The 13594-nt window shown below is 38.6% G+C and overlaps 1 protein-coding gene across 1 annotated transcript in view; it reads left to right on the top strand.

The window, feature by feature from the left end:
• Positions 1 to 12834, top strand: part of LOC115604072 (macrophage mannose receptor 1-like) — a 32702-nt gene extending 19868 nt beyond the window's left edge. The window contains exons 21-30 of the mRNA XM_030476774.1: positions 24 to 138; positions 1293 to 1441; positions 2966 to 3068; positions 3764 to 3996; positions 5636 to 5801; positions 6764 to 6916; positions 7174 to 7290; positions 8572 to 8739; positions 10627 to 10668; positions 11096 to 12834. Coding sequence (XP_030332634.1) covers positions 24 to 138; positions 1293 to 1441; positions 2966 to 3068; positions 3764 to 3996; positions 5636 to 5801; positions 6764 to 6916; positions 7174 to 7290; positions 8572 to 8739; positions 10627 to 10668; positions 11096 to 11340 — 1491 coding nt within the window. The 3' untranslated portion in view covers positions 11341 to 12834. The remainder of the gene's footprint in view (positions 1 to 23; positions 139 to 1292; positions 1442 to 2965; positions 3069 to 3763; positions 3997 to 5635; positions 5802 to 6763; positions 6917 to 7173; positions 7291 to 8571; positions 8740 to 10626; positions 10669 to 11095) is intronic.
• The last annotated feature ends 760 nt before the right edge of the window (positions 12835 to 13594 follow it).

The raw sequence follows: 13594 nt of genomic DNA, 5'->3' as shown, positions 1-13594 counted from the left end.
TTTGGCACACTTCTCTTTTTTAGTGTTTCAAAGTATTTGGCTTTAATGAAAATGATACGTTGACATGGCACGCTGCACGGAACAATTGTATTGATTTTGGAGGAAACCTGGCTACTATATCAAGAAAGGAAATGCAAGGTATAAAGTACCAATGTTTTGATACTGGATGACACATAAAGTAATTCCTGATAAAGAGATGAAACAGGTGTTATAGCTTCTAAAATATATGCTATTATTTATGCCATATTAATGTAAAGTTACGTTGAACGAGAAATTGCATCTTTGGAAAAATGCTTGCATAGGTTTTAATGTCTTGACTAATTTTAAAATCATTACTTTGAGATTAATATAGGACATAGGAATTCAAACAGTATGATTTTATGTTGGGGGCTTGTCATATAATAAAATGTCCATATTTTATTATTTTTTTAAGTGTACTGGTAAAAATAGCACACAAAAGGAGTAATATCCCAACCAAATCACTATACACCTAGCTGGTGAGCCAGACATTGTGGTTGTCAGTGAAGGACACATCCTCAGGCAATGCTGGAGTACCCACTTCCCTCTGTTCCCATTGCTCTGCTAAACTTCAGCCTGCTGCCTTTGCTGCTCGGAATGTTACAGGATTTTTAGTGAGGCCTCATGTTTGCTCAGGAAATGTAATGCCTCAGGTCCTGAGTGCTGCACATGGGCCATCTCCTAGCTCATTCCACCAGTGCCTGTGGTTTATATCTTTTTCTATAGCAGAGGAAGGACATTCTTTTAGTGGAAAGTCATTCTAGGCAGTAGCTAAGGGAAACAGCATCTGACCTTTTAAAAAGATGAGATCCCAGTACATACAAACTTGGATATTAGAGTTTTATTTGTGTTATGCCTGTTTGGAAATGAAGTTATCAAGTCTGGCTAACAAAGAAGTTACCAAAGATAAAAAGGGAGTGCACAGTCTGTAGACTCATTTTCTATGCGCCAAGGTTTAGCATATTCTTGTTAATTTCTGTAATGCCATTAACACATTTTCCCTGCTTCCTCAGATGATGAACAACATGGAAGAGTGCACACATAAATTCACATTTTACTAAAAATTTGCCCATCTTTGAGTTTGTTAATTACTTTTTCTGGCTTTAACATCAGATGACTATGCATTATTCTTATTTTTTAGCATAAGATTGCCACCTTATTGAAAAAGAGAAAACCAAAACTCATCATCCTGGTTCCAGGCACTCTAAAGTCCACACTGTTGGGAAAGGTGCATTCAGTTTCGCTCCTTGCACAATTTTTCTTTTTTCTTTCAGCTTCCCTCATGTCCCTCTTAAAAAATGCTGCAACTGATGCTTGGATTGGACTGAATGACATAAATCAGGAGCACACGTACTTGTGGACAGATGGAAGTCCAGTTTACTATACAAATTGGGCAAAAGGTTCCCGAAGTTATTATAGTAAGGTAAACAATATCTGTTTATCACTTAAACATTATATCTTTGGGAGATGAATAAAATGTCATGTATTTTCATGTAATGTAGCTACAACTCTATTTACTGTAAAGTTTCCTTTATGAAGATTTTTAGTAATCCTGTTGCCTTTTAGAAGCAGAGTAGTCATGTGGGAGATATACCTTCACACAATTTTTTCCAACTTCTGTGTTTTGTCCCGATTCTGTATGAATCCAGGAGAGGTTTGGAAGCATTATGCAAAACTCAGACAAGTGAGAAATTTCTTTCTCTTTCCATGACTGATCGGGGATTCAAATAAACCATAGCATAGCAGCAACAGTATAAATTTGGGATACAATGAGTGTTATTTAGATTTGATGAAAATGCCCAGATGACTGCAAGTATGTACATTTCTTGGTGCTGAGCTTATTAAGATAAATTCATTGAACAAAATCCTCAAAAGGAGACAGGATCTTCCTATCTCAGTTTTATCTTCTCCCTTTAATCTTCCTTCTGAAAGCTCTCTTCTCCATGCTTTGAAATTTTCAGCACTGCTATACCATTTTAATAGCAAGGCAAAACTGAATGTTACTCAAAAATTGTAAAATGGCTAATGTAGAATACTGCTCGATAGTGCTATTTCTGTAGTCCTGTGCTAGCTTTACCAAGCTTCTCTCTTTTGCATGACAGAATTTCTCTGAGTTCAGCTAAAATGGGAAAAAGTTCTGTGAGGTCCAACCTCTGCTGCCATCCAGGCTACAGCTGGGTTTTGCGGTCTCCAGGACTTCCCCATCTCACACATGTATGGTTCCCTACACAAGTTGCTCAATATGAAACCTCCTTCACTTGCAGCCAAGCCTGGGCTAATGCCCCTGAAGAGGTTTGGAAGTAGCGTGAGGTTGTGCTGATATGAGGTGGGGAGAAGTGCTACTTTCTGCTGCAGAAAACCAAACAGCAGCTTCTCATGCTGTGGGACGAAAAGAAGGAAGATAAAGACCTCAAATTGCAGTTTTGTGAGGTGTCCCTAATAAAGAGGTTGTTTCTGATCAGTACCTCTACATTACTGCACTGTGGTGACAGCTTTGGTTACTAGTGCCGAGCTGAGACAGGAAGAAGATTTCAGCTCTCCAGGCAAGCTTCAGCATTGAGGAGAGTTTCCCCACAACCTTCAGGAAAATAGCAACAGAGCTGAAATACCCTGTGTGCCAGACCTGTCTCAGGCATGTCTACCTGCACACACACACACATGCACAGAGATTTTATACACACAGACAGTCCCCTACACTTTTTCCTGCCTCTGTGCTGTGCTTTGCAACTCTCTCCATCATCCAAGCGCAGACTTTCCTAGGGCTGAGTCGTAAATGTTTTTTGTTGCGTTACTGCTCCTGACCATTGCTTGTTTGAGTTCATATAGATGACTTTCATATAATTCATCTGTGTGTGTCTGCGTGCAATAGCTGTGCCTGTGTAGCCAGAAGGAGTAGGACCTACTACCTATCTACATCCTTTTCTTGTGAATCTCATTTACCCTGTAGGATGACTGTGTCTTTATGATGAAGAACCCTATTGAACAGGCAGGGAAATGGAAAGATGAAGAATGTAAAACAAGCAAAAGCTACATATGCCAAAAAAATTCAGGTGAGTTTTCTTTTACCACTTCCTAGTACAGCTGAATTTTGTGATTATGTCAAACTGGTATTAAAAATTACTTTCCTATATTCAACCCTATTTTAAATGAAATTAATCTGACACTGTTACAGGCACTACAGGCTATTTAAGCAAAATGAGCACAAATTTTATTTTTTTGGAGAAAAACTCTTAACTATTTCTATTTTAAGGACTAGACCAATAAATTAAAAAAATTAAAAAACTATGGATCATCAAGTATTTTATTATTTTTAGTGATCAGATCTGGGAGAGAGAGAGAACAGTACTTTGTCTTAATAGGAATAAATTCTTCAAAACTGTTCCTTGTCAAAAATAAAACAAATGCTAATATATACTGGAAAAAGTGGAGGAATTGTTCCCTTTAATGCCCTACATCATCGCAGTATGCTTTGGGAAGGTCTGGAGCTTACAAGGCACGTTTCTAGAGGTGATACAGATATTTATATGTCAAAAGGTCATTTTGACAAGAAGTAGAAAGTTTTGTCACAGAAGATGAAAATATGGCTTTCATCACTGCAGTGATAGTTGGGATACATCTTCATTTGTTATTCCACCCTCTCTTAATTACTTGGCTATTCCAGTACACTAGATCTTCTCTCAGGTATATGTATAGCCATAATAAATCATTTGACTTTACATTTTGTTTGTTTGCTCGCTCGTTACAGACCCCAAACTGCAAAGCTCCCAACCCATAGTTCCAATGTTTGGCTATAACAACTACGGTGATGACCGTTATGCAGTCATCAACTACAAAATGAGCTGGGAAGAAGCAGAGAAGAACTGCAGAGACCAGTCTTCAGAACTCGCCAGCGTTTTGGATCCTTATGCTGAATCTTACCTGTGGTTACAAATACTAAAGCATGGGGAGCCTGTATGGATTGGTCTTAACAGCAACACAGTGAGTCCATCAAATGCTTGTGACAATCATACTGCTACCCTAGATTAGCATAGATCAGCCATATTTATTGCTCAGAGGTTGACAGGATCCACTGCTCTTTGCTCGCATGTGAGTGCTATTGGTCAGATCCGTGAACATGTGACAGACATCAAAACCTTGCTGAGGTATGTGGCTTCATTTCAGGGATTTTATACATCTGAATGTTTGGCCATAATGCAAGCGAGAGCTGCCACAGCCCACATTTCAAAGGCCACAAAGGATATAGCTGCAGTAGATAGTGGCTTCAGTGGTAAAAGTGGCTGCGGGGTTTCCATTTCCTACACCATAGCCTACCACATGCTCATGTAGGGAAGTACTGCCGTTTCTGAAGACACATTTTGGAGCACACCACAGGAAAGATTGGTTAAAAATAGTTCTTTCTTTGTGAGGTTATTTCTAGATTTGGTTTAATCTAGGTTCACAGCCTAGCACGACAAGAGCTTGTGATGGGCAATAGGGAAAATGAGAAGGGGCAGTGTAGAGGCAGGAACAGACCTCTGCCAGTGAGGGCACCTTATGCTGGTTTTTGGAGCTGAAGCCAGTAAAATACACAAGCTGAAGTCTTGTGAAATACTGCCAACAAACTCAGTCCATGAAGAGTGGGAAGGTCTGAAAGGAGAAGCATCTATTAGGGACATGTAAAAAGAACACTAAAAAAGATGATGTAGTAGATATTTGTGGAACTGGAGTTGTGAGGAAATCAAGAGGAGAGAGGTAGAGCTGGAGCTTGGTGGGACACAGGACTAAGAGAGGACACAGGTGCTTAAGCAAGAGGAACTGGTGCCTCACTTCAGCTGGAGCAGGCACTGGGAATCTAGGATTAGACAGGAATCTGGGATGAAACCTGGCCAAGGACTTCAAAGGAAAAATGACAGGAAAGAAACTGGCACAAAGAACTGAATGGGAGCCTGACTCCAAAGATCACAGGAAGAAGGAGTTAGGCTGCGCAGGATGTAGGTGACAGGAGCCATGGATGTGACTTATGTTGGTCATCCTCTGCAAATAGTGGTGAAATCCACTGAAAAACCTCCCACATGCTTAGCTTGTCTTTAGTAGCTGGTCCTTGCAATAACTAGAAGCTTAGAATAAGCCCTGTTAGCATGGGTGGCAGAAGTCTGTGGTGTGTGTCCCATGAGAGATGTCATCAATGTTCCTCACTCCAGTGGAACTTCTGCTTTTTATATTTGCTTTCTAAATATAGAGAGGAGGCTGTGTCAGAGGAATGCTAACAGTGCTTTCTCTGCAATCTTTATTTGATCTGCATGTATAAGTGGATTCCTTTGATAAAATCTTCAACTTTATATTCACATTTGTTACTGCAAGGCCATTTGCCCATTTAATTCATGAAGCGAATGGTGTAAATTGCATAACACAGGTTGTGTACTAAATAAACATCTGTAGGACCACTGCCCTAACTGCTGTGGAGAGTGGAAGTCTGGACCAGACTGATACGTGTTCATGGTAGAGGACTAATTAATTTTGTGCAAGAAACTGTGATTCTGATTTTTTCCTAATTTTTACATACCTTCAAGTGGAATCTTAATGTTCTTTCAGTCTAATGCTTGTAAGTGACATGATCTTTGTTGTTATTTGCTTTTAGACTAGTGGCCGTTACATATGGTCAGACAGAAGGAGGAGCAGGTATCATAACTGGGCCACTGGAGAACCAAATAAGAACACAGCCTGTGTCTATTTGGATATGGATGGGTTTTGGAAGACAGCATCTTGCAATGAAACATTTTTATCAATCTGTAAACAATCCAATGGTAAGTTGTAAATGGAAAAAATGTGATTTGGGAGGCTAGAATTTAAATAAATAAATAGCTTTGTTTGAATGCAGCTTTCCCACAAGTGCAAAGATTGCAATAGATGGTGTATGCTTTGTGATAAACTATTGCTTTTGTTACAGAACTCCCAGATCCAGTCTGTCTTGGGTGATTTCCAGACATATCATTTCACAAGCCAGTCAACACATGCACATCATAAAGACAACTGCAATATTTCATGCCACATGCAATAATTCTTTTCTGCATCCCTGTTTGTCAAGACCTGCAGATATATTTTTATATTTAAAAGTATCTTTCATAATATTGGGAGATAAGAAATTTCTCTCATGTAGCAGCTAATTTGATTTGTTTAAAGGATAAGATCCTGGGAAGCTTCTGCTGAGATACATTAGAACTCAAATATTGCATCTAATTTCCAAGATATTTTAAATTATACATGAAATTTATGATCTCTGCACCATACTTCAGAACAAATTTTATATTCATTTAAGCTCTGCTTTGGCTTTGATCAGGCAATGCAATAGGCTACTAATTCTACTTTTACATGGTTTATGATATATGTATATGGGCAGGTACAGACAGCTTCTCTGACTGACCCTGCTACAAACTGGATGGACACAAGCCGCTGGCTTGGGGTGGTATTGAGATCCTTTAGGTATACTGACTCGTTCCTCATTCTGTTTCATAAGTTTAAGTAAAAATTGCCTTGCTGAAGACAATTGCAGTTAGACTGCTGTAAGCCTTGTTTAGCAGACTGGAGAACCAGCTCCAACCAGTATAGTTTATTACCAGTTAGTTCAATCTTTTATCATTACTTAAGTCTATGGGATATTTCCTTCTCTGGAATCACTGTCAAACTGGTAGGGTTGATGAAAAGTTCAGGAATATGTGTTTACCTTGGCTTTTAAGACCCCACTGAGATCTGTGTGTCTTCTTAATAGAGTTAATCCCTAGTGAACCGCCACAGCTTCCCGGAAACTGTCCTGAACCAAAGCGTGGTAGATCATGGATTCCCTTCCGTGGTCATTGCTACTATGTTCACACCACTTCTGAGGAAAGCTGGCCTGATGCATCCATGACGTGTATTCAAATGGGTAAGAGCCTTTTTACATTAGGAAATTTTACAGATTGTTTGTGTGTTTCGTTTTTTAATTCAGAACCAAGAGATAATACATAGATGTGTGTGTATGTATATCAATTATAAGCTACAACTAATTTAAATTTATTATCAAGCTTTTCTACTATATAAAAAGGCTGATCACAAAATATGTCATGAATGTTTTCTGAGATAAGTAATTTCTAATGGAAAATCTTGCTGAAATTGGCTGTAACATTCAATTGATATTTTTAGGTGCGTCTTTGGTTTCCATAGAAGATTCTGCTGAAATGGACTTTCTCTTACTATATTTGTCTCCACTTGCAAGTGACTTCAGAAAGTTTTGGATAGGATTGTTCAAAAATATTGATGGTAATTATTTCACAGTGCATATTGAGGTGAAAATAAACATTAAGTAAACAGAGAATACTAAATAACACTAACATACTAAATGCTAATACATTAATATTAAATAAATAATCAGGGAGAAATCAACTATTATATGTTTAATAACTTTTCTGCTAAAATATTTCAAACATAAACCATGCTTTTTATATATTTACTGTAATTAGAGTATATTTCTGTCTGTAAAAGGTTCTAGCTTAGCACTGCAGTTGATTAAAATGTTTCCTGTTGCTTTTTTTTGCTCAAATTGCTTGACATTTAACCAGTGTTAGTCTTCTAAGAAAAATGTTGTCTTGCAATTAAAAGCTGAGGCAACCTTAAATTGAAATTTATTTCTAAACAACACAGGGGACAGCAGCTCATATGTGCTGCCTAGCAACATTTCTTACTCTTTTTTTTTTTTTTTTAACTACAAATCTTATCCTGTTTTCTATATCACTGCAATTCTGATGTCTGTTTTTATGGGCAGACTTTAAGGGTACATCTCCAGAACAAGTCTAGACTGGGCTGCAGTGAGTGGCCTTGGCCATGGCTGCCCAAGTCCTTGTCTCTCTTCACCAGAAATGGCAGGCACGTTATTGCATGGTGGGCCAGATTCACCTGTTCTAGCTTAAAACTAACAGTACAAAAGCAGTGATTTGGTCCTGACCTGGGCTTCTACACTGCTATCAGAGGCAAGAGGAAAGGGCAGCTGCAGACAGGTGGAAGGAGGTGGCGTTGAGGCATTGCGAGTCATATCAGGATATGCTGCCATGAAAACTCACCCTGAGAGAGCAGAGATGACAATTATTCCTACTTGATGAGCCTCAGCAGGAGATGAGCAGGAAGCTCTCTTTAGAGAGTTAATTCAGTCTGCAAAGATAATTGATTAATCCAGTTCTAATAAAGCAGCTATTCACTGGTTCCGGATACACAAATAAAACCTCTGAGCAGCCTGGATCCTTGAACTGCAATGCATGGCTCCCAGGCACAGGCTTCAGCTAAAAGTCCTTGGGTAGCCTGGGCATGTTTTCCTTACATCACTGACAGCCATGGCCCTGAAGGCTACTGGAGTTAATTTTGTCTGTGAGCTTTTGCATTTGGTACGCTCACATCTGAATATCTCTGATTGTTAAAAGAGTGAGAAATGAGCCCTCTGTGATACTAATTTAATCAACTAATAAATTCCATATCCAATGTCATTGTGCCCGGTAGACTAGAAAAGACTCCTCACCTCATTCATTCACTAGGTAATACTTTTAATTTTAGGGGAATGGTTATGGACAGACAGAAGTGCAGTAGACTTTGTCAACTGGGAGAAAGGAGAGCCTACAGTAATTTTTGATGAACACTGTGTTGACATGGATGTCTCAAGTGGAACCTGGAGGAACTATTACTGCTCTGTTGACCAGAATTTTATTTGCAAAATCCCCAAAAGTAAGTTCTGAATTTCTGTGCACTGAGTTATTTTAGAAGTAGTGGTTATATACATCAAGCCAAACTGCTTATGCATTGGGAACACTTTATGTATTGATGCTGGTGCATGTGCATCAAAGCCAAGAGTAACTTCTGTTAACAACAATGAGAAATAATGTTGGAGAAGAATGTGAGTCACTGTTACCTCCACTCAGTTTAAAAGCATTGATTTCTTGGCATTTGTTGTGCCTTAGGCTAGAGAGAACATATCATCTGTTGAAAGTGTGGACAAAATTCATAGTCATTATAGTTAGAGTACAAAGGGCAGTAGACAAGAATAGATGACTAAACTAGTGCTGAGAAGAAAGGCAGACACTATCCTGATAGCTAAGCTGAGGGGAAGCAATGCAAAGTACCTGAGCTCCTGCAGAAAGAGGATAGGTGCTGCCTTTGGGGTTGGTACCAGTGAAGTGTGCTGGATAACCAAGCAGAAATCATCAAGTGAGATGAGCAGTAGGTCCCAATTCATTTCTCTGATGACACTTGCTGACATGGCAAGACAACCAAAGAGCATAGAACTTTTCATTTCTAATGATTATTTGTGGCCCTGTGGTATTTTGGATATCAGCCCACACAAATTCTGAATGTGTCACAGGCTGGGGTGAGTCCCCCTTGCGTGCACAGCATGAAGGATGTAAATGTGCACCCATGCAGCTAGCGTTAGTCACCTTGTACACAGATGTGTACAAGATCTCAGATGTGTTTGCACACATCAACTGGAAGACAGTATGAAATAGGCCAGATTTGCCATTAGCAAAGAGATCCACTGCACAAATATGATAGATGCAATGTGGAACCAATTGAGCCTCCTGATTGTGGATCTCCACATGTTGGCAGGTTGGCAATGGAGTCATCCATGAGTTTTATAGGGCCCAGCCAGCCAGGCCTGCAAGCAATTAACTGAATCGTACTCCCCAGGCAATGGAGGGAGGAAAAGGAAGTTGCCTAAAACTACAGCTTAAATTCTGTTAAGTACAAATGTGCTTTTCACTTTTGCAAGTGTAAAAAAATTAGTTCTTCAGTGTGTAGTGTGAAACTTTACACTGTGGAAGTGTAAAAACTTTGAAAGTCTGTCTCCCTTACCAAAAAAAGTGTTCAAAGCAACTAATAATGAGACAACTTTTTTATTTATTTTTTATTTTTACAAATATTTTTAACAAGAATATTCTATGGATGCTTCAGTGTATGGATAATCTGAATTGCCAGGGAAAATATTTTCACATATTTTTCATGTCCATGTACTGTGTTCAGCTCTGGTGCTCCCAACATAAGAAAGACATGGACGTACTCAAGTGGATCCAGAGGAGGGCCACGAAGATGATCAGGGCCTAGAGCACCGCCCTTCTGAGGACAGACTGAGAGAGTTGGGCTTGTTCAGCCTGGAGAAGAGAAGGCTCTGGGAAGACCTTAGAGCCTAAGGGGGCCTACAAGAAATCTGGAGAGGGACTTTTTACAAGGGCATGTAATGACAGGACAATTGGGAATGGTTTTACACTGACAGAGGGGAGTTTAGGTTAGATATTAGGAAGAAATTTTTCACTGTGTTGGTGGTGAGACACTGGCATAGGTTGCCCAGAGAAGCTGTGGCTGCCCCATCCCTGGCAGTGTTCAAGGTCAGGTTGGACAGGGCTTTGAGCAACCTGGTCTAGCGGAAGGTGTCTCTGCCCATGGCAGTGGGGTTGGAACTGGATGAGCTTTAAGGTCCCTTCCAGCTCAAACTGTTCTATGATTCTATGTTTATTTAAAATTTGATAGGAATGCAAAGTAAAAATTGTATATGCAGTATTTATTTGATCTTTGAATGGTTGCTTGCAAACTATGTATAATATATATATATTTATTTTAAAGTTGCTGAAGTTGAGCCAACCCATGATTCACCCACCAATAAAGGTAAGTTGGTTTCTTATAAGCTCATGAAACAGAAATCTCAATAAGTTTATAGGCATTTATTATTTACAAGTAAAATTGCCTCCAGAAAAGTTTCATTTAAATACTCATTTAACTGTCACAGATGATTTCATTTGTAATCTGTTTGAAAGGAGAACTCTTCTCTCAAACTGCATGTCTTACTGATTTCTTTTTCTTTTTTTTTTTCTTTGTGAATAGTATACTCTAGTACAATATAATGCTCCTTTTAAAAGGAACATACAAGAAATTGAGCCCAGTTTTGCATTGTCCATCTGGAACATGCATCAATTTTAACTGCTGTTATGGTTGTTCAGTACTTTTACAGTTCACTCGGTTTACTTACATGTTTGTTATATGCAATCACAGTCTTTGGCCATTTGTAGTAATTGTTCTGCTTTGTCTTTCACAGCATCAAAAAAGGAAGCTACTGCTTCATCTGGAAACAATTTAGGTGGGATGATTGTTATACTGATCTTCTTTGTGCTAGCAGGAACTGGCCTTATATTCTATTTCTTCTATAAAAAAAGACGTGATCGACAAGCAATTACAACCAGTTTTGACAATGCCATATACCGTGGTGATGCTGACCCTGGAACTCATGAATCAAATTGGCTTGTGACCAATATTGAACAAAATGAGCAGGCAACAGTGTAATAAACACAGTAATTCTGGGCCTGATTTTGAAAGGAGTTAAAGTGCTGGAATACAAGAATTCTTAAGGCAAAAAGTGACTTCCTCTAGTTCAACTTGCACGGGATGCTTCTTGCTTTCTATACTTGCAGGAACAAGCAATCTTGCAAGGCAGATACAGAGATCTGCTCACAAACTCTCATACGTGAAAGGACTGTTGAGCATGCACATAGATCTGTGTGAGTGAACTCTCAGCCACCTTCAGAGCTTCAGAGTTTCAGTCTCTGCATGGTCCAGCATCACTTTAGGCACAAGAAGAACCATGCTCACCAAAGGCAACTGTGAGAATATGCTCCTTAGCATGTCCCAAAAGGTATATCCAGATCTGTTGGTATTCTGAAAATGCCCTAATCTTCAGTGAAGACTGGCAGACTTGCACAGGCTGGATGGGATCTCAAAGCTTACCTGGAGCATGCCCCTGGCAAGCAGGACCAGATCCCTGCCTCAGCCAGGCAGCCTGCTCCACATCTTTTTTTTGCTACTGAGGTACTCACAGAAACCCTTCATGTTGCCTGTAATATTTGAATTAACATATTTTCCTCATCTGTATAGAAAGTGTAAATTGTTTTTATTCTGCTATAATTCTGTAACATTAGCATTGAAAGGTCAACTGTAATAGGAGGTTGGAATGTATTGTGAATAGAAATACTTTACCATTTAAATAGTAGAATAGGGATCTCAAAGGATTCTGTAGAAGAGGGGATAGGCAGGATGAATTTTACTTAATTCATAACTGAAAAAAGTACATAAAATTTATTCTTGAAGTAACCAATACCAGTGAAGACTTCATACCTTTTTAGGCCATTTTTTCAAGCCTAATGAAACTTACTATTAGGAAGTCCTTTCTAATTTTTAACCTACTTCCCCCTGTCCAAGTGTATTTTAATTCTTTGAATATCATTCTAGACTTCCATCATGATGGGGCTGATAGCATTGCATGCATATCCTCTAGGTTCAGAAACGCTAAAAATATACAGTAGGCTCACAGACAGGTTTTCCTTTTTACTTTTCCAGTGTATTTTATTCCAAATGTAAACAAACAAATGACTCAAAGCTCTTAGTCTAGAGCAGATCCTTATTTAATTTGATATTTTTGATATTTTAATCTTTTGACAGATTTTGTGTTTAAATTAAAGTATTTTGCGTGTGTATGGAATACATGTAAATAAGTTTTTATTCTACATTTGTTCACTAAATGGGCATTAGAAGGCTGGTTCTAAGTAAAAGTTTGTGTGTCTTCAACTGAACAATTGATCATAAAGTAAAAATAATAGGAAGGACGGATGGGATTCTTAAACTTCTATACACAAATGAACATCCAGTTTTCCTGGTCTAGCATGTTCTTAAAGAGCAATGGGGATTTGTCTTTACTGTCGTGTGAAGCAGTGTGTCTTGTTGCTTATTCATCCATGACATTTGAAAGTTTACCCTAATAAACATCTAATGAAAGTGCTGTAATTTAGGGCTACTTATGTGCTGTACTGCTCCAGCAGCTTCTGAGGCAGATTCTTATAAATTTGATAGCTCTTGCCATGTCTCCTCTCCATCTTCATATTTTCTTAAAGCAACACTAGTCCTTCTCTTTTTACTCCACTGGCTACATCTTCTAGAACTCTAATCCTTTTTGCTCTTCCTTTCTTTATAAAATGCCTTTCCATATAGACAAGATGTGGAGACCTACTTTCTCAGTTGCTCACCCTTTCTTTACAATGGCTTGGTATTTTAGAGAGAATGTCCTGCCTTTTATCACTATTTTAATTAAATCCCTCAACTCTAACATGGCTGAAAAAGTAATTGATACTCAACTTGAACTACTGCAATGTAAGAAATAATAAATGCCTTTAGGGAAGGAAAAGCTATGGGAGATTTCACCATTATAACTTTCTGTAATGTCAGACAGTGACATAACCATGTCAGACAGATGTACAAAAAAGAATGGAACATCCTCCTCCAAAAGAATACCAGTTTGCAGAGAAATAGCTTGATAATATCAGTACCAATAACTTGGAACAGAAAAGAAAATATTAGCTGCTGTTCCCTGGCTAAAGCAGGAATCTCAAAAGAGGTTTGTGAACTGGAGCGTTTACTTTTGTCATTTACGTTTCTGAAACTAGGAGACTGAAAAAGGAAGTGAAGAGTAATTTGGAAAAAAATGTAAGGCAGACCTATAAATACAAACAGATAGATAGTTGTGAAATGAATTAGTGCCTTCAGGCCA

Source organism: Strigops habroptila, chromosome 1, assembly GCF_004027225.2.
Source record: "Strigops habroptila isolate Jane chromosome 1, bStrHab1.2.pri, whole genome shotgun sequence".
In the NCBI taxonomy this organism is placed as follows: domain Eukaryota; kingdom Metazoa; phylum Chordata; class Aves; order Psittaciformes; family Psittacidae; genus Strigops; species Strigops habroptila.
This window is presented reverse-complemented; position numbering and strand designations above follow the sequence as displayed.